At 40.6% G+C, this 22,086-nt stretch overlaps 1 protein-coding gene across 5 annotated transcripts in view; it reads right to left on the minus strand.

Annotated features, from left to right (window-relative positions):
* The window catches only part of camsap3 (calmodulin regulated spectrin-associated protein family, member 3), a 53,550-nt gene that overhangs the window by 5,782 nt on the left and 25,682 nt on the right, over positions 1-22,086 (minus strand). The window contains exons 1-13 of one of the 5 annotated variants that reach the window (XM_067421576.1): positions 10,175-10,300; positions 8,333-8,473; positions 7,609-7,695; positions 7,337-7,369; positions 5,923-6,061; positions 5,706-5,845; positions 3,724-3,817; positions 3,559-3,589; positions 3,363-3,427; positions 3,118-3,190; positions 1,006-3,037; positions 806-930; positions 35-318 (exon numbers count right to left, since the gene is read on the minus strand). In XM_067421576.1, the coding sequence (XP_067277677.1) occupies positions 35-318; positions 806-930; positions 1,006-3,037; positions 3,118-3,190; positions 3,363-3,427; positions 3,559-3,589; positions 3,724-3,817; positions 5,706-5,845; positions 5,923-6,061; positions 7,337-7,369; positions 7,609-7,695; positions 8,333-8,443 (3,214 nt within the window). In that variant the 5' untranslated portion in view covers positions 8,444-8,473; positions 10,175-10,300. Of the gene's footprint in view, positions 1-34; positions 319-805; positions 931-1,005; positions 3,038-3,117; positions 3,191-3,362; positions 3,428-3,558; positions 3,590-3,723; positions 3,818-5,705; positions 5,846-5,922; positions 6,062-7,336; positions 7,370-7,608; positions 7,696-8,332; positions 8,474-10,174; positions 10,301-22,086 lie in introns of those variants that run through there. The other 4 variants (XM_067421566.1, XM_067421550.1, XM_067421545.1 and 1 more) reach the window with 4 other exon arrangements.

Genomic DNA, 22,086 nt, shown 5'->3' on the forward strand with positions numbered 1-22,086 from the left:
GAGGAAATAAGCTTCTAGATGACCAATGACTTGCCCATAAACCCTTTGGCAGGGCTGCGGGATAGGTCAGAGTCGTCTCTGAACACTGTTTTGGGCCTCTGCTTCTTGACGCCTCTGACAGTAGTGGGTTTCTGACGCAGGACTTTATCCAGATCCTCCATTATTTTCAGCTGATGCCGCCGTTCATATTCCTGGCGGGTGAAGTCTCCACGCCGCTGAGGAGTGCCATCTGGCGGAGGGGTGCGGGGAGGTGGAGGGGTAGAAGGAGTTTTGGGTCTCTCCTCTCCTCTACGGGACTCATCCACTGAAGAAGACTTGCTGTTACACATGGAGAGAGCATTGACAAAGGTAAAATGTTGCAAAGGGATTATATTTGTTATTTTGTTGCCTAAACAAAACTTACCACCATACTGCTAGTGTGTGGTGGTCTGAAATTTTCTATGCAGTTGCTAAGGCGCTACTAAGGTTATACAAGTTTATTCTGGGTTGTTGCTAGGAAATCACTAACTAAAGTAAAAAGAAACAACCTCAAGTATCTATGATGTGCTGCTTAAAGTTGCAACACTGTTATAACTAAGGATTTTCTTAAATTTTTTATTTCAGCTTGGCCTTGTCTCCACATATGCCCCTTTAAATGTAAGGTTTTATCATCTGACAAGGCTAATCTCTTAGAAAGTAAAAGCAAATATAAATAAAGTATTTTAAGAAGTGTCGGGGAAAAAAGTATCTCAATAAGTGTAGATTTGTGGTATCATTCATACCAGACATCATGGTCACTTTCCAAAGCTTTGTTTTTAAGCCTCACCTTGCTTCCCTCTCTTTTTCTTGCTCCTGTCTTCGTCTCTTTATCTCTTCTGCTCTCTTTTGTTGTTTCTCAAGTAATGCAGCTCTCCTCTTCTCCATCTCATCCTCAGGTCGAGCTTCATCCTGCTACACAGTTATATACATGTAAATGAATGCCACACTTAACATCTAAACACATTTTTTATTTGATTCTCCGCTAACCTTGAAGAAGAATCCAACTCCACCCCTCATTTCTGGCTCTGTTTGATCACTCATTGAGTCTGAAAATATATCTTGGCTCTGATCTGCCTCTTCTCCCTCTAATGCTTTGAGAGTAGACAGGGAAATCTCGATAAGGCTACTGCGCTTTCCGTTGAAAGCCTCTGCAGGAATGTCACTCTCAAAAGAGCACTCGGAAGGAGCTCCTGAGCTACTGCCCACACCCTGGCGCTCCTTTTGGGGGAGAACCTGTGACGATCCACCCTCCAAATCCATACTGAAGATTGTATGGTCCTCACTAGAACCAGTGTCTGAGAAGTTGTCCTCTGGTCTGGACAGGGATGAAGCTGAGCGTGACTCACTGGGTGTACCTATGCTAAAAGTGGATGAGTTTTGATCCCTGCATTGCCACGGAGACACTCTTCGTAAGTGAGGAATGTTTTCCACACTTTGAGGGGCAGTTATGACTCGTGTGGAAACGGGTACCTTGGGTTCTGCAGGTCGAGGCAGTTTGGGGCTCTTCGGAGGTGCAGACTGTGCCCTACGGTGGGACGCAGGTGATTTTGGGGGAACAGTTTGACTTGAAATCTTGCGAGATGGGGAAGGAGAAGAGGAGGTAGAGGGCAAGTCACGAGTAGACTCCCTTGACAAACGAGAAGGAGCAGTTGTTGAGGGTTTGGAGCTAGGTGGGATGACCCAAGATTGGTTGTTAGGAGCTGCCTTCTTCTTCATCAGCTGGTTCTGCTGTTCGGAGAGGCGCTGCATATCATTTTGGAGAGAATTGAGAGCAGCACTTAGTTTAGACACAGCGTTGTTGTAATCACCCAGTGGGGCTGTGCCTTTCCCTCCAGGATTTCCAACTCCAGATTTGTCTTTATCTATTGAATTCTCCTGTTGGACAGTGGGCTTGACATTTCCCTCTTCTTCTATTGAGGGCCTCTTTTTCAACTGTTCCTCCTGTTGTTCGTCCTGCTGCTCCTCTCTCTCCAAGTGTGCTAGTTTCTCCTCCAGCGCCAAACGGCTGAGGTCATCTTCTACGGAGGAGGTTCCAGCCTCCCCTTGATGTCCATCCTCCCCATCCTCCTGCTCCTTCTTTAACTGTAGGAAGGCACTTTTTCCCAGCCGCTGCCGGTGTTTGGCAAATATGGCTTCTATACGCTTCTTCTGAGCTTCAATGGCCTTCCGTTTCTCCTCCAGCCTCGCTCCCAGCTCTGACATTTCAGTGCTGAGAGCAGGACTCTTACTAGGACTCTCCTCTGATTTCTTGGCCCATGTAGTCATTTGTGATGCCTGTGGCTCATTGGTTTGTACCTGCTCTGGAACCAGTTTCTTTTTCCTTTCAGCAAAATTGGTCATCTTCACTCCACTATCCGGTGTCGCTTCACCACGTGATCGAGTTATCCGAGGGCCCGAGGCAGGTGTGGCAGGGGTGGAGTGGGTTTTTGGAAAATCTTCAGAAGCATCCGAATCGACGCTTCCATCTCTTAACACGGAGTCGTCATCTCTGGATCCTTCCGAGGGGTGTCTGATGCGGCTGGGCTCTGATGGGACACCTGAGGATCGGTGGTAGAGCATTCCTGAGCGAGATGGGGCTGAAGAGCTGAGAGTCCCTGGGCTGCCATTGTGTCTAGTGTGTGCTGGATCATCTGGTGAATGCAGGAAGAACCCATCTGGTGCCCCATCAGGGTGAAGACGAGGTTCCATCTTCTCTTCATTGTGGATGATCTGCAGTGCCTCTTCAATTGTTGGTAGCTCTCCTGTTTCACTCTCATCAATGCCGTTCTCCTCAGCCAGCATAGGACGAGTCCGAGTGGTCCAAGAAGCTCTTTGAGGGCCATTGGGCCCAGAGGGCTTACTCAGGAAGTGGCTGAGGTCTTCAGGAGGTGTGTAGGGGACACGTGTCATGGATTGACCAGTAGGGTTGAGATTGTCTGAACTGACAGATCGAGTTATAACAGGGTTCCCCATCACAATGTCCACATCACTGTCCAGACCAAAAGGTATACTGAAGGACACGGCAGAGGACAGTGGACGGCTGAAGAGTTGAAATGAAAAACGATTAATTCCACCAGAAAGTATAAAGTAAAATGCATAAACGACACTGAGGTACCTTACCTAAGAGGTTTCTTAGTCCATGTTCGTCCTGCTGCCTCTACATGAGACATTGAGGTAGACTGAGTCAGAGATCCTGATCATAGAGACAGCACAAACACACACATGACTGGATGACAAATACAACATACAAACACAGACCATGCGTTTGCTGCACAAGAATAAACTGCGTGTACACATTTACAATACAAAGAATGGAACAGACACATAATGGTAGCTGATGACTCGGGACACAGCGTTTTCCTCACCTGTTGCTGCAGTCACATGGGAAGAGATGGGCAGGAAAGGCTTTTTGAAGATAGAGGGAGAACCACTGGTACATAAAGAACAAAAAAACATTTTAAGGCATTGATTTGATAAAGGTGCATTTAGGTGATCATTTTTAAAAACATTGACAATCATTATAAAATTTCATCGGGTATAATTTTGAAAAACTTGTAATACCTGTTGCCATTATTGGTCCTTCCAGATGTGTCTACAAAAATAGAACAGTACTTTATCTTACACATCCTTTTTAAACAGACCTAGAATTTTTTTCAACAGACCTAGAATCTAGAAGCTATAGGAACATAAAACATTATTTCATTGAGATTCAAGACATACACTTACCAGTCAGCTCTGTGTCCTGCAGGGGCTGAACAAACTCTGGCTTTGAGACTTCAAACCAATACAAGAGCTCTGCCAGAAAGCTCAGTATGTTTGTCTAGAAAGAGAGAGAGAGAAAAAAAACACTGCATATAAAATACCTCGGGAATGAAGACTTTGAAATTAGCATGAGTCGTCTCATCTAGTCTATCTGCTTTGTCTTTGAACATTAATGGGGGTGTTGAACCAAATTTTCTTGAGTGAATCCTAATTTGCATACCATCTATCCTACATTAAATGGCTTTAAAACTTCATAATCATAAGGTGCAAACAGTAGTTCAAAGGTACTTTCACTTGTATGTTGTTTTGCTCCCTCGTTAATCTTCTTGGTTATTAATTAATCCCGCCCTGTTTCTGCTCTAGTTAATTATCTCTCCCAATGTATTTAAACTCTTAGTTCCCTCAGTTCTTTGTTCGATCTGTGCGTTTGTGTGTAGTGGTTGTTTTCACAAGTGTTTCTATGCAATCTCCGGAGTATTCTTAAGCCGGGTGCACACACACATTTTGCCCACAATTTGGCCATCTGAGACAAATTTTGCAAATCCTAAAAGATTCCTCTGATCCTAGGCTAAAATCTGACATCTTTGATCTTTAGTTTGACATGTTCACCGGCAGCCGATAAATGACCACTTCGATTCAATTTTACTTAATTTCTGGCAGTGTCAAAAAATTTGGCGCACAATCCTGCAGTGTGACTTCTCCTACGACGACCGTCAAATATCACGGTTTTTCAAGACGAACTATGACCAAAACGAGAGCTAGAAATTTCTTTGTAGCCAGCATTCCAGTGTAATGCAGCTCACTGTCATCAAACGTGTCATTCATTGATTATATAAAACTCCGGACGAGTTTCCTTGCGTGCATCCGTTTTCGCGCGCCATCACTATCGTACAGTCTGACATTAATGACAACTGAGATCTTACAGTGGGACATGGCTTACATCAGGGATCATGTTCGTACAGTCTGAGAAGGAAAATTTGCAAAGGACTTTGAAAAAGAAAAAAAAAACGCACAGTGTGCAGGACCCATTCGTTTAAAGGGTTACTTCAGCGATTTAGCCTATGGCTTTGTTCAAAATTAAAAAATAATTTCACATTTCTACTACATTAATGACCCAGGTTAAATACAAAGCTTAATACTATATCACTGAAGTAACCCTTTAGGTGTTAATAAAAATTCAGTAATATTCTCTGCGTTGTGCGTTCTCTACAACCACACGTGATAGGTGCTTGACTGTACTGTTTCTGGTGGGCTTCTTCAGCACATTTTAGTGTGCCACTGAGAAAAATTATAAAACATTTGTGGATATAACGGCTTAAATGGTAAATGGACTGCATTTACGTATATAGCACTTTACATCTTGCCTCACATTCACCCATTCACTCACTCATTCGAACACTGACGGCGGTGCCAGACATGCAAGTCGCCATCCAGCTGGGGTTGGGTGTCTCAACACTTAGGGTGCATCTGAATCAGCTCCCTAGTTCAGTAGGAAGGGCACTAAACAGGGAATCAGCCCATTGACTTATGTCCTGATCAGTGCCCTGACTACTGAAGTAGGCAGCTGATTAAGATGCACACACTTTGTCAGGTGGAACCGGGGACCGCCCCAAACCTCACTCATCAGGAATGGTCATTGTTACTGCTTGGCCAAAAGACTAAACTAACATTGTCTGATTTACCATTGCATTATATTATATTATATTATATTATATTATATTATATTATATTATATTATATTATATTATATTATATTATATTATTAACTACTAACATGCTTAATTGTGCAGCGCTACACATTTTTTAGTGCACTAGCCAACTACATTCTTAAAAGCACATACTATAAAATAGTAAGCACAGTAATTTTTTCCCCCTTATTCTACTAATTGTACTACACTATTTAGAGTCCCTCTCCTCTTTATGTTTTAATTTAGTTTTCTTTATACCTTTAATTTTTCTGGGCTGTAGAGTAAATCTTCCAACACTAGAGGGCAGCAGCTCTTCAAACAGCTGTCACAGAACTCTCGAATCAGCTGTAGGTTGTACAGGCTGTCAGCCACAGACATGGAGTCCTTCATACATACATCTGAAAAGACAAGGAACTAAAATAAATGTCTTACTCATCTATTCAGTGACAGATGCAGAGTTAAGATGTGACCGTACCCTCTAATCTAAGTAAACCGGGACAGTAATGGTGAATAACAGCAGCAATGGCACATCCGTTTGAGAGATCCTTCACTTCATTCACCACAGGAAAACAAGGTTTGAGCTTAGACTGCATCCTGTCCTTCCTGTACCGGATCTGAACAAGAAAAATAATATTTGGTTAAACTGCAATAATGGAGAAAGTGCTATGTTTCTTGTTCAAAATTGTTATTGTGAAATGGTTCATTTTTCATTGGCAGTGCATTTGTTAAACAGTAACAGAACACTATTACAAATCTGTTGTCATACCCAAGATACAAACACTAAATTAAAAACACATACAAATGATAAATCAATCAGAGATAGCAATAAATGTTTCAAAGAAAAAAAAGCAGCCAAAAAATAAAAAATAAACCCTGAAAGAATCCATGCAAACAGTGCATGAAGAAAAAATGTAGCAAGAGGGAACAGCAAGGACGTTGTTAATGGGAAGTGGGACAGCAAACACTCAAGAGACTTAGTCTTCAACAGGTCAAAGCAAAGAACAGAGGCAGCTGTGTGAACAGCCAACACCTGATACATCAAGACCTTTTCCACTTGATACACACAACATACGCTAGCAGATAAGTGCACTAATATCACAAAGACACTTACACTATATTTACTTAAAGCTACACTGTGTAACATTTTTAGTTTATTCTTAGCTAAAAACACTTTGTTCTTTCAAAAATATATGTGCTCATTAATGTAAATTTACTTCTTTCAAGTAATAAAGTATTCTCGTAAGTTTATAATAGTCTGTTGAAAATACATACGGGTGAGGGGTTCGAATGCCGGTCGCCATGTTGCCCCTCCATCTTGAAAGTACATTAGGCAAAGAGGGACATACCCGTAAATTCAAGCTTGGACTAAATCGGCCACCGTAGGAGTTAAAACAAAATCGGAATTGAGAGGAACAGAAACTAATATTCACTGGATTGTCATATATCTTTACACCGCTAGATGGGAGAAATATCACACAGTGTAGCTTTAACCACCAAATACTACGGTATCCTAACCTACAATTTACACGTCATGCCATGTTTATACCTGGTTTATTTTTTTAAATGAATATGATGATGCAGGATGTTAAGACAACTGATGCAACTCTTTTATCTGGTAATAATCTGATAATAAATAATACTGTCTTTGACTTTGCGCTTCAACCAGTATCTGACATTATTATAATGTGTAATTTCTGTCCCATGTTATAAGGTGAGGATCCTAAAATTGAGACCTGATTTAAGGCAATTGCCAAAACAGGTCATAGGATTAAAATTCCATCTACATAACCTTTGCAGTCAGCAGGGGGCGAAATAGACAGCATTATATGGATTTAGGACAGGAAAATGGAGGAAAGTAGGGTGGAATGGAAGACAAGAGAGAGACTTACAGGAACAAGCTTCCAGTACCAGCGGGTGGGACACTGTCAGAAAGGAGTGAAGGAACATGAGAAGAGAAAGAGGCAGGAGGAGAAGTAAGAAGAAGCCAGCGGCTAGGATAGGTATTTAGACAGCAGAGTAGACCTTGTGGGAAAAGACAGTGCTGCTAAGGAAATGAGTGACCATTTTTGTAGAGGTGTAGAGGGTCAAGTTATTGTACACATGTGCCCTTTGAGCTTTTTGTGTGAACAAGTCTCAATGTTTGTTTATGAGTGTTTCTTACCGAAGGCTGAACAGGCTGCGGTTCAGTACTAGGCTGAGACGCGTCATTTTGTGTACCTTCTGTTTGTTCCTTCAATTTTTGATTCAGCTACACAAAAGCAAAACAAAAAACACCTCATGACATTGAAATGACATCAAAAGTAAAACTCAAAAGTAGTCCATGTGAATTTATTTGCTGAAGACCACACCCACAGAGTCTTTTGTGATGGTGTGCCACAGACTTCTATTTTAGGACCAATAATATTGTGTACTGTATTATTATGGGTTAGCATGTACATGTAAACAGGCAAGTATAAATATTATAGGTATAGCTCAATCCAAATAAATATTCTGCTATTTATTTTATGTTGCACTAAACCGGTTTGATTTTCTTTCCACTATTTTCAACAGAATATTCAAGGTGCTTTTCCATGCAATGAAAGTGAATGGAGACGGAGATGGTATAATAGAAGTTGTCAATGTGACAAGTTTTCTGAAGCAATGTGATAGCTTAGCTGACATTTATTACTTAAAACCATCATTTGTGCTCCACGGAAATCAGTCATAGAGATTTGGAACAAGAGTGTGAGTAACTGATAAGTAAATGATGAGGGTACACGTTTTTACTATTTTTTTAAACATTGTAAATGATAGTTTTTAGATTGGTCTGTGGGCTTCTGTGAGTGTGTATGAGAGTCGTTTGAGCTACAAGAAATCTTGTGGCTATGGTTCTTTTCAAGACTCACCGTGTTAACCCAATAAAGCAGGGCTCTGTCCCAGGTTGCATCTGTACCCAGCAGCTCCGATCCGCCGCTCGCCAAGACTGTGCTCACCGTCTCCATGGCACCCACTGCCATTAAGGCATCTATCAACTCCAAGTGGGCACTCTGAATGAATCAGAGGAAACAAACAGGACTGTCAGTCAGAGCACGGAGAAAACCCAGCTGTCATTACATACAGTGGTCTAATGCACTTAATGTAATAATGCTGTCTAGTAACATTCGGAACAGCTCAAAAAAACAAGGCCTTTACTGAAGAGATAAGATGAACGTTTTTTTTTTTTCTGCACAAGAGTGGGTGACACTCAAGATAGAGATACAGTACACAAATTGAATGACTCAGAGCAAAAGAAAAAGTAAAGTGCCATGATTTACATGCATGTGCATTGTGTTGTGCTGTTGAATGTTGAAGCACTGTGCAATTAAGCAGCAAGAACTGGATCAATATTCCGAACTGACTTCCTGTTGTTGTTTTCTTTCCTTTAGTGTTGCAGCAGTATTGTGCCCCTCCCTCCCTCCATCTCTCATTGATATATTGCAGTATGACTCATGTATGTCAGACTTAAGGATACAGGGCAGCTCTGCAGAACAGCTCAATACAGACTGCAAATCCAAACTCCAGCATTCCACATTTGTGTTGCATCAGTGCAAGTGTGTGTGTGTGTGTGTGTGTGTGTGTGTGTGTGTGTGTGTGTGTTGCGGTTTCTCAATGTGAGTGAGCAAAGAAAGGTCACAACAAGGGAACATACTGCTACTTTGGTACCAAATTGTTAATAAAAGGCATATGTACTTGTACCAAAAAAAGACTGACTGGTAAGCAGCTGTCTATCAATCTATCTTTTAAAATATTTAGAACTGACTTATCATCTTTGTCCGCCGTAGTTTACAGTTTCCAACGTCTGGGATGTTGTAATAGATAACCTACAGCGGACACAGATGATGAGTGCTGTTCATCCCCCGGACGCTCGCACCCAAGCACATTAAATACAACCCAACCACATTATCAGCTCAGTCAGGAGAGCACCTTAGCTGAGATAAGACGGTTAAGCCATTAACTACTCTCTCCACTTCAACTACCCATGGTCCAACCTCCTTAGAGTCAGTCTGGTCAATAGGAAATGTACAGGTGACTTGCACAAAATTAGGGTCATATTTTGTATAATAATAATAATAATAATAATAATAATAATAATACAATGTATAAATAGTAACATTTATGCTGAGTTAAATAAACAAAATTATTTTTTTCTTCACACTACATTTATAAACCTAAAGCTTAATTTTGATAAATTATTAATTTGCTATAAATTATGAATTTGTCAGACAGATAGAAGTCAGATAGAGACAGTATAATATAATATACATATTATAATCATACTATATTTTATAATTTATTTAGATTCTGGATAAATATGACCTGGGCTTTGTGACATTCATCCATATAGCGTCACAATGAACACACAATGTCACTAGGGTTGATCTGTTAAGAATAGGGGACATTTGAATCAATATGAGAGAACACTTTCCATAGTCAAAATCAGCCAGAGGGTGAGTTTTTACAATAAAGATAGGACTTTTTTCAAGGACAAAACTAACAGATTTCCTCGTAGTATATGACCGAGACAAACAAGGCCAAAGCCAATCATTCACTATCAAGCTGGAGCAACGGCAGACGTTTTCTGAATGATATTTGACTTCTTTTCATGCTTTTTAAGATGAAAACAAAAGACTTTGACAAAAATCAATAGAACACAGTGCCTTCGACAGTTGTGTTATCAATTGCTGTTTCGTGAACATAAACACCCTCACCTGAATGTCTTCAGTGCCTTTTTTTCCATATTGGCCACGCTTAGTCTGCTATAATCATTAACTCTCAAACCGTCAAAGAGGCCAGAGGAACACATTCCCTTATGCGGGCCGCCCCTCTAACATACATGGCTAATGCTAATATGTCCTAGCCAGTGTCTTCCCTTTACACGCAATACAGGCAGCCACCCATTAATGCGTTTATCCTGTCCAGTACAGCGCTGCATGGTGGTGTGTTTCCGAGCGTGAACTGAAGTGCTGACCTCTGCAGAGTGCCGAGGGAGGAGCAGCCCTGTCGGAGAGCATTTATGCCTCGGCTTCCAGTGACTGGCTCAGCCAGGGGGCCCATGTTTGTGAGGATAAGCCACAGTGGGAGGGTTTCAGACGATATCTGTGCCAGTTTAAGAACAGATGTTTTGGTGCACAGCAAAACGGGACGATGACAGAGTTGTCTTTTTAGTGGTGATAAAAGAGCCAGAGATAATTTTGAAACGTATAAATTAGCAACATGCCGAGGGCACAACAAAAGCACTGTTTGGTAGGATGGAAGCAACAGGGATAGAAACTTGTATTTAAACTAGTTTCAAAAGTTTGGGAAAAGTAAGACTTTATTTATTTATTTATTTATTTTCAGCAAGGATGGTGAATTAAATTGATCAAAATGGCACTAAGACATTTCTAATGTTACAAAATATTTCTATTTCAAATAAATGCTGCTCTTTTGAACTTTCTATTCATCCAATATTTCAACATTGAAAATAAAAATAATTTTCCCTTAAGATATTAGAATGATTTCAGAAAAATCATACGACACTGAAGACTGGAGATACATATACAACAAATACTATTAATACTGTTAACAATAATAATATAAATATTATAAACCGTAATAATAAATTGTACAATACTTTAGTATTTTTGATCAAATTAAGAATATAAGCACTTCTTTCAAAAACATTCAAAAACCTTACCAACCTCAAACGTTTGAACAGCGCAATATTTATTGTATATTTTGGCTAATTTGACAATGAAAAATAGCTGGAAATATGAGTGCCCCACAAAATTCCACGCAAAATAAGTGAAAAAAGTGTTTCTGCAGTTTCTGTTTGATTAGTTAGAAACAACAGACTGCACTGCAGAGGTCACAAGCTCTGCTCTGTTATGTGGTACAGTAATTATACTGTGGAGGGAGTGGAGAGCAGTTCACGACAAAAGAGAGGAATGAAAGCGAGAGGAGACGGGGGGGGGGGGGGGGGGGGGCTTGGATTTCCCGTCCCGACACTCCAGGACTCGCTAAGCCGAATCACAAGTTTCCCTAATGAGAGGGGAGCAGGACCAACAGTAGAACACAGAGCACAACCAGCCTGCCAAATCACCATAACAACCAGTGTGACCCATAATGCACCTCACCACAGCTTTGAGCACTGAGACTGGAGATCCTGAGGTAACACAACAGCTACTCTTAATGACATTCTGCTGTCACCACAAACCCGGGCAGTCCTGTCACAACCGCCAAAATACTCCAATGGAAAGGAAAGCAAAACAAAGTTCACTGTAGTTATTAAAACCATGGGGGAAAATGGATTCTTATTCTAACCCCCAGCCCTCTGTGTCCCACAAACAGTAGGATGAGAGAGCCAGGGGTGCAGCAGGGGGGATTTGCAGGAAGCCCTGCAGCCTCGGATGATATAAACTCATTCTCCAAGCACAGACATGTAAACAAACACACGCTGTATACTGAAAACATTTCTAATGTGGAAATCAAATGTGTTATTAATAAAACCAAGGAGTGGAACACCACAAAGCAATAGTGAATGCTGCAGTCTCACAGTTGTAGAGGAACTACATGAAGTAGACGGCAAAAATCTGACTTCCAAATTCCTCCGATCAGTTCAGGGTACGCAAACTCAAGACATTTATTACATTTCTTATTTCCCCTCGAAAACCTCAAACAAACAAAACAGCAGAAAAAAGTCTGAGGTTTTCATCTAACTACATATATGCAGCACGTGTATCAACAGAATATAGATTTACCGATTATAAACTGTGAGCAATTTGTGGGACAAAATAAATAAATAAATTACAAAATAAAATAAAATGCACCTCTCAGATCAGCTCAACAACATAACTGAGAGGTGGCATGTCTGGTTGATAATATTCAGATGGATGATGACGCCGAGTCTGGATCACAGATTATCACTAATCTTCACAGATCTTTATCCTATGGGGGCTGGGCTCTGCTCTGCACCGCATCTGAATGGAAAATGTCAAACCTGCAGAGAGGTGAACAGCTAACCAGGAGGTCAGAACAATGTGTCTCCAGATGTTCCTTCCTAATTCAAGAGATTATGTCTTCTCTGTTCCCTACCAAAAAAAAATGCTTTCGTATCAAATTGAGTCGCATTTAGCTGTATAGTGCTTCATAAAATACAGATTGTCAAAGAAGCTTCACATCAATAAACAAGAAAATAAGTTTTGCAAAACTAACTATGAATGATATCAATTTCAACATTAAAGCAGCTCTACAGAAGACAAGTGTCATAATTCAGCTCAAATTAGGTCAAAGTTGATTCAATTCAGTTCAATAAATATACAAGAGTATTGAACATCTACCATATCCAAATACCATTGTATTTACAAGGTACCTGGAGTAAACCAAGGTATTATCATGGTGCAAGTCCAAAAATACCATCTAAGTGCATTGCTTTGCCCTTGTCCTATAGAATGCATCATCATCAAATGAGCATCAGGTTTTATTTAGCACTACTTTCTATGCAGGGAGTATGCTGATTTGTTGAGTTTATAATATATAGTCATTGCTAAACATACTAGCTGCTCCAAAGCTATTTACTAGCCATGGCACACACTGCTGTGCCTCCATCCTAATACTACATCATGACCCACTTTCATCATGCTGCTACAGCATCCAGCCAACCGCCCCCACAGCCAGGACTGGGAAGCGCACCACAAGCAGCCAGACAGCACCAGATGAGCCCAGAGCGTCGGCACTGCTCACCAAGCGCATCATGACACCAGCAGGGGACCTGCAGCCGGGAGCCCCAGACAGAGGCAGCAGGGCGCTAAACGTTCACCTGCCTCCAGCACCATGCGATATTAAGCATCCTCAGCACTCAGAGATGGCTCTGTTTGAGAAACAAATATGCAGAATTTAAACCGGGTATAACGGGGGCGAGACTAAGCAAGAACTGGGTCACTGCGGAGAATGGTACAAAAATAAAAATGATGCACCATGACTTGTAGGGCTGTTATCAGGGTCTCTCTTTGCTACATTTGCCAAAAGTTGCAGTCTTTCTAAGCTCTTGCAAAGTCTGTCCACTGTCATTACAAATCAGTGCATCCACAAGCAATTTAAGCTACAAAGCAAAACATTAAATATAACAAAAATATAATAATAAGATTGTAACAAAACAGCTGCAATTTTAAAGGTGGGGGGGGGGGGGTGAAACACTCAGTTTTAGTCAATCTCATGTCAATCTTGAGTACCTATAGAGTAGTCTTGCATCCTTCATATCTCCGAAAAGTCTTTAGTTTTATTATATTTATAAAAGAAATATGGGCTGTACCGAGTCTTTCCGGAAAAAACCGAGCGCCTGGAGGCGTATCGTGTGGGCGGAGCTAAAGAATGACAAGCGCGAACAAAGCGGTGACGTCCTCAAGCGTGGAGAAACCCATCGCTATCTCGGGCTAATACAGATAATGATCCACAATCAAATCTGAGGCAGAAATAAATTGAACAGGAAAAACAGCAACATCAGGATGTCCGTCTCTGTGGTATGTACTGTATTTAGTGGCCTTTGTGTGTCTTTACTCGCATTTTATGAGGACATGATTCGGTTTATGGACTATTGTATGCGACTAGACCTTAGAGGTAGCAAGCAAAACGGTTTTGCACGTCAGACTAGTGTAAAGTTATACAGAGAACAACAATGGAGTAACCGTTAGCGCATTTGAATGACGAAGCACGCGATCGTGTCGTTTACTGATGTTTACTCATGCGACGAGCCAACAGCAGACATTTGAAGCCGTTTTACTCACCAGCTGCTTCCAAAGCAGGACCGAACCTTTATCGCTGAGACCGCTCCGTCAAAAACACACATCTTTGGTATGATTTGGTGAAGTCCTGACAGCAGTGGCGTGTAAATCTACTTTGAGACGCGACTGAAACGATGTTGTGAAGCTTCCCGTCATTTCTGCGTTCAAATCGGTTCAAATGCAGCGCTGCCTTCCTGGAATGCTGTGCTGAAGCGTTGAAGTCGCTCGACGTCACCCATAGGAATAAAGTGGAGCGCGGCGCGCAACATAAGTCTTCACGGAGGACAGGATCTGCACCTGAGAGCAGTGTTTACGGCCGTGCATTTCCTCTCTCGTTCTAGTCACGTGTGTGCGCACCCTACCGGGAGAAGAGCCCGTACGGCCCATACAAGGACCTTCCGATCTATTAATGTCAAGCCGACCCATACTCGAAAAAAACTCTCCGAAACTTGTGAGAAACCGGAAGGAGTATTTTTGACCCAGAAATACTCTATCAAACGTCCAACATTAGTTTTGAAACTTTGTCTATGTTTAGGATGGGAATCCAAGTCTTTAAAGGTGTAAAAAGCTCAGTATGCATGAAACAGCATTTCACCCCCCCTTTAACTAATCGGGTCAAACAAACGGGTTTACAACTTAAATAAATTATTGCACTAAATGCAATTTACACAGAACTTTTTTTTACATGTATATTTTCTTGATCAGGCCCACAAAAAAAATTCACAACCTGTAAATACCTGAAAACAAAATTTGTAGTAAACATCAATATATTGGTAGATTTAGGAACTGACAGAGAAATATCAGACAACTGTAATATCACCTGTCTGATATACAGATCCATCACTAATCGTGGCATTTATATTTGACAACACTGGGGTCTCTTACATAGTTTATTTTGGTTAAATCTTTGAAAGAGGAACTCTACAGTTAATGTAAAAAGCTCAAAGATAATCAAACACTCTAATGATATCCATTAAAGCCTTTCCAGCTGTGAGAGGGACCCTATCTGTGCTACATCAGTACAGGGACTGCTGTCTTTTTCTAGCTATTGTTTTAAGGCCTGATCCCTCGACCCTGCCGCTATTTGTCATCTCCTCCTCTGTGTCTCTCCGCCCACCCCAGCGAGCGGGGGGGATAGCATGCTGTCTTTCAATAACTGTCCTGTCCCTTACAGCTGGATCCAATCAGGGGAATTGCAGGAGAGGGGGAGATGCTTTATGTGCTATAATCCCAGGAAATCAAGCATAAACAAGAGTCACCCCTCCCCAGAAACCCCTTCACCTCCAGAAAACATCCCCCAGTGCTGCAATGAAACCATCCCTTTGCATCCTGATCCATGAAGGTGAATTGATTGTGACTTTTGACCATTGATCTTAACTGGTGGACTGTAGTCACCCAGAGCTCTCACTAGGGGGGTGAAAGGTGGTGATGATTATAGGGGCCCCCTACTGCTCAGAGGGCCCACTAAATCCAGTAGTAAAGCTATATATTCCCTTACTCTTATGAATCATAGTATATACATTTGAATGAATGATCATTCAATGAAAACCACAAAAACATGCAATTAAGTTAAAGACGTTTTGCAAATTTCTTGTCTCTCTCCCCTCCCTAAAAATGGTTTAGTCCGATGGTTATTATTTCAGCACAGTCAGCGACAAATAGCAAAGGAACACAATAAAACCGCAAGTCCCACCCGAGCTAGTGTACAGAACCAATTGATTCGAGGCTGCTCCGAGAACAGGTGAAGTTAGAAGTAAAGTTACAGTTGAAGTGAGACTGAAAATGTGATGAAAAGGAGAGGGAGACCTGCCCTGGAGAACTGCTAACTTGGTATATCAAACCGTTCTTTAAAGGGGTCATATAATGCATTTTTGTACAAGTTAATATGATTCTTTAGTGTATAATTGAAAACTTTGTAGTATACTTTAATTTAAAAATGTACATTAGTTTTGTAAGAAAACACTAATTTTACCTGGTCAAAAACAGCTCATTTTTCAGCAAACCATTTCAGTGCATACAACTTTAATGCTAATGAGCTTTACTCACCCGCCCCACATGTGGGGTGTTGCTTTGACAGTGGAGGGTAGACTGGAGAACAAATGTCAACGGGAGTCTCTGAGGACACATCTTTGCAACCTTATCAATTTGAACCGGAGTCAGACCCGGAACAAGATGACAGCCCCAACGAAATTCGACAATTAAATTAGACTACGTAAACCCACACTGAGAGCCGGGCTGCAGTGCCTATGTTTGCCTGTCGTTGCGTCATATGACGCGTTCTCTGGGAAAAGGCGGGTTTTTGGAGCGTAGCTTAGAACAGGCACTTTTTTTTCTTAATTTCTGCCCGTGGGTGTTGTAAAACATATGTATTCTTATGTATGTCTTTTTAAATTTACATTTTCATACAATATTCTGTATAAATTAAGTTATAAAATTAAATTGAAAAATGGCCTTTAAGCTTAGTGCAGATTTACCACGTCCACGTTAACTTTAAAACCAGCATACACAGTTTGTAATAACACAATAACCATAACGGGTTGTTCATTATAAATGTGGGATTATGAATTATATTGAGAAAGTCACACAAGGAAAGCATGCCGTAATGTAAGTTAACTTACCCTGTAAACTTTAGACATATTCATCGTGAAGAATGCAAGCGATTCAAATGTTACACTCACTTCTTCTGGAAGTGCAACAGGAACATAAATAGTTACCAATCGTTTTTCAGGAGCAGCTTCTTAAACCTTGTTTATACTCTCTGCATTTTCACAAGCGTGTGGCAAAAATGACGTCCTTGTGGAGTGGTTGGGTGCGCAAGACCCTATTTCGCCTGGCGGTGTGCAGCGCTTTTTTGTAACAGTGCACGTTGCTCCGCATCCGAAGATGAGAGAGTTCTCTGCGAATCTAGCCGAGCATGACGTCTCATCACAGCGGCACTTAGTTTGCACATACAAATTAGTTGCTGATATTTACAAAATGAGGCTACAAAAGCTGAAATAAGCCCCTTTAAATAAAGATACATGTTTAATCCAAAAAACAAACAAACAAAACACGAAACTAAAATGTTTAGTGAAATTAGGAAATATTTCAGAGATCGTTCATTTATTAACGCCTCAACCATTTAGGGTGGAGTGCGCGCAGTCAGTGGAGACTCGCGCTACGGAGCCAGGCGAAAGTATAAACAAGGCTTTAGCCATACCTGCTTTATACTGACCCTCGTTTATAAAGCAGTCTGGTGAGAAATGCTTTGCAGTTATAAAATAATTGACATTGATCGGGGTATTATTCCCTTCGAAAACAAAACACAGACACTGCGTCTTCAACGGTTCGGATTTAGGAACATCAAAATGACTGCTGTGTTCATTATTACACCCTTAGATGCCATTCTGCTCTAGCGTATCAACAATGGTGGACTATGATGATGACAGCTCGCTCGGGGCGGGACCGTGTTGAAACGCTGCTTGTCAATCAACAATCGTAGCCTAGGACAGGCATCCGGCCGTGTGGCGTCACACAGTCGAACGGCTTGATTTGAGACAGGAGAAAACATTAGGAGATTAAAAAAAAAAAAAAAAACACTGGATGGATTTTTATCATTATAGGATGGTTGTGTACAGGCACTGCCAACACACATTTTCATACAATCAACTTGTTAAAGTGCATGTACCATTATATGACCCCTTTAACAAAACAGGTTAGTGCACTGTAGGCAGTCAATGTGATGGGGTGCCTGATCTTTTCGCTGCCCGATTTACTTTTGCGTAATAGGACACCTTATAAGAGCCGCCTCCCGTGCCCTCCCGATGGTACTGTCACTTCTCATTACCATACATTGGTGTGACACACACCGTCCAAACAATTACACACTCAATGTCTCCATCTTTTTGTGCCATTATGCAGTTTGTTTGTTTGTTTGTTTGTATAACATGCAGAAAAATGTGTGTCACAGGGAGTCAAGACCTCTGGCTACTGATATGTTTTAAGATAATACAGTAAAGAAAATGTGAATACAACACACTGCTCTCGATGGATGCACATAAAGAACATTTTATAGGCGTATTATATTGCTGGGGCGACCATATAATACATTGTTACTTTAAAAAAAAGACAAAAAGTTTGTTTTATAATTGTATTAATTTGTTATTTGATTAGTTTGATTAGTATTTCATAATTGCTAGATGACTTCATATAATAAGTTATGAAATTGCTTGATGCCTTTGTTATGCCAACGTTGTAAATCAATTTATATAAAATAAGTAAAAACAATAACCTTTATTTACATTTATTTGTCTGTTTTGTTATTTTGCAAGAAATGCTTATTAGGTGCATGACACCAGATGTGGGCTTCCATGTCTCTGCTGTTATCGTATATGAGATGAGTGGAGGGCGGTGGGGGGCCCAAATCAATGTTTTTCAGGAGCCTAGAATTCGTTGCTATGACCCTGGAGTCACTCTCGTCAATAAATCACAGATGCATGTTTTGTCTCAAAACAAACCAAGACTCCTACCTAGACAAGATTTATTTATCATCATAGGCAGTCCCTGATAATATAATGAATAAATAACACACATGAGAGTGCGTTATAGCCAGATGTGACTACAGCATGCATCACCTCATGAGCAGCTGATCATCTCTTCAGCAAGCCGATGTGCGAACTGCCGCCAATTAGAGGCTGACATTTTTTCGGGAATCCCACGGGTCACGGGAATCAGGGGAAATAAAATCACTATTAATCACGTGATTGGAACGGGAGTGGAATTGTAATAACATAATACCATCTGTACAAATATACTTTTTATATAAACTATACGTTTTAATATTGAACTTAATTCAGCCACCGAAAGACTTTAAAATCACAGAAATACGGCCGGGATGTTGTGATGACGCAAACAGAAACCGCGACCTGCACGTGCTGGTCTAAAGCAACATGTCTGCGGCGTGGACATATGTGGTTCTCAGAGCCGATACTGACCTCCCTGGGGCCCTAAGCAAAATTCTGCTAAGGAGCCCTCCTACCTGACCCGTGAGCTATGTAAACCATTTGCCATTGCCATGCAGTTACACCTGACACCTTTAGTGCTCCCAATACAATCCTCCCTCCTTTGAACAGTCAAAGAATAAAGTTCAAACAAATCATATTTATTGAAGAGTATTTTCTATAGAATCTTAAGTACTTGCTGAAGACAGCTTTACTGCTGGTGAATCAGGCTGTACTGGGTCTGTGCTAGTACTGGCTGAGGCTGGATGTGGATCATCTAGGTCTGTGCTTGTACTGGCAGATGATCCAGCATCTCCTCTACGTACAAACTTAAGCAAAGCACCTGCAAATTATAGATAAATTGTATGAGCTGCACCAGACCCATTCAAACTGCATCATCCCCCCCAGATTTCCTTTTATACGATTTGGAAATTTAAAACAATATTTATAGTATGGCTTGGCTCTTGTAATGTTTAACTAACTAGTGATTCAGATATCAAGAATCTCTGTGAGTGATGACATCATTGTTAATATCAAGAATTCACTTTTGTACAAGTGAACATGTAATCCCTGATATCAAAAAGACATTGTTACTAGTAAAAAAAAAAGTTATAGTGAACATTTAATTATTGATATTAAAAATGCATAAACTGTGAATGAATAAAAGCTAAAATGGCTAGCCATAATAATGCATGTTAAACCAATATTTGATTTGGTTATTATTTACAGAGGGATGTGCATCCTTCCATATTGACCAGTATGCCCAGCTAATTTACATTAACATTGCAAATTCAATATAGCCTATAAATCAATAGTCAATCAATGTCAAATGTTCAATACATTGCTTTCCATCTTGCATAATTTGTGCAGTAGTTAAGAGTTTTAACTAAACATTGACTAAGACTAGATAATCATTGTCTTGTTTTAAAAGTATGTAGCCTATGTGCACTTGATGAGGAGGAGGACCATCATGGCCAGATATTGTTCTGTCGGTCTCCACAGATATTTCTGCTGGAAAATGCACGTTTCATTTCGTGCACGCGCATATGAACGCATGTTCATGCGCGACGCAGATCTTTTCTGAGCTGAAGTAAACAAACACCACTGCCTTTTATCGTTTATCAAAATAAAATAAAAAAATAAAAAAATAATTTTATTTCTCAGGCACAAAGACACAGAACACAGCCCTGAAAGCGGCTGGCATTAGCCCGCTAGACAGACCAAGAGATGCATAGCTTGCCTGTCCAGCTTAGCAAGACAACAGAAGAGAGACGCACATCAACTTAAAGGTAGAGTAGGTAAGAATGATCTAAAACACCTATGTCCAAATTTGTTTAAACTTTTTTTATATGTCAATACATAATTAAAATGTAAGTACTGAAAAGGAGAGTATAAAAACCAAATGACTTTTTAAGTAAGGGATAATGTACACCCAGCCGGTTGTTATCGCAGAATAAACCCCGACAGAGTGATCAGGACGACGCGAAGCATAGGGGTCTTGCATCACTCTGAAGGGGTTTATTCTGCGATAAAAACCGGCTGGGTGTACATTATCCCGCTTATTACACGGCTACTAGTCTCAAATAAATAATTATTAGACACAAATTATTGTCTTGAGATTAAATATTTTATTAGCTCTTACGCAAGCTTCCGCGAAGAAGAAACAGTTCCAACCTGCTTTAAGCCTTTATCTATTGCTGCTAAATGTTGAAAATGAATGCTGAAAGGGTTAGTTCGCCCAAAAATGAAACCAAGCCTATGATTTACTCACCCTCAAGTTATCGTAGGTGTATATGACATTCATCTTTCAGACAAATACAATCAGAGTTATTTAAAAAGTCCAGGCTAACGTTAATCCCAGCAGTTGTTGTAATTGTGTATGAAGTCAATAAAAAATGCAGCTGTCCGTCAAATAACGCGCTCCACACGGCTCCGATGGGTTAACAGAGCCTTCTGATTCAAATCGATGCGTTTGTGTAAGAAAAATATCTATATTAAAAACGTTATAAAGGAAACCTGCCTTGAAGTCTTCCATTGTAACCCACGGCTGTTTAAGCCACAAGATGGCGCCAGCGTTAAGCATAGAAGTAGTACCGGTCAAGTAGTACAATAACCTACCGCTGGAATGCGCGATTGACCAATCAGAATCAAGTATTTCACAGAGCCGTGTAATAATCTGTAATAAACACCGCTCATTATTTTCGTTTGGGGGCGAAACAAATGATTGGCTGGGGTGACTGTCACTCTCTCTCGCTACCATGGCGACCACCGCTTTCGCTACAGGATCTGCCCACATGCGCGCAACCTAGGAAGAGCAAAAGTTCACAGTGCCGGGTTTTGCAGTCAGCGAAGGGAAACAATGCAAAAAAACGAGAAAAGGCAATGCACAGAAGGTCTTTGGATAAACACAGAAATCAAACGCGAGTAAATATCGGCGTGGCTTTTCAACGATGGCGAGTACTGAGGGACCTGAAAAACGACTCATTGCTGGCTGTATTTCTGCTGGACAGGTAATCTTTCATTTTGATTATAATATTTTTTTGGTTTATGTTTTCATGAAGCATGTATCAAGAGCACATGCAGCTGCCTAATATAGCTAACATAACAGTACTTAGCATAAAGTTACAATGTTAAACACTTAGCCATTAGTAGAGATGATAAATACTCAATATGCTTAGCTCAAGTTGATCGCAATCGAAATGTAACTTTAGATAACAAAATGCATGTGTAAAAGCTAGCACACCGCATCCAGGAACTTTTTTTAGAACCAAGTTAGCTTTAGATACTGCTAATCAACAATGCTTTCATCATCATGGAAACTCTTACATGCAAAACACAGTATATGTTACATCTTCATTTTCAGTTTAAAAAAAAAAAATCTTG

This window comes from Pseudorasbora parva, chromosome 2 (genome assembly GCF_024679245.1).
Source record: "Pseudorasbora parva isolate DD20220531a chromosome 2, ASM2467924v1, whole genome shotgun sequence".
Lineage (NCBI taxonomy): Eukaryota > Metazoa > Chordata > Actinopteri > Cypriniformes > Gobionidae > Pseudorasbora > Pseudorasbora parva.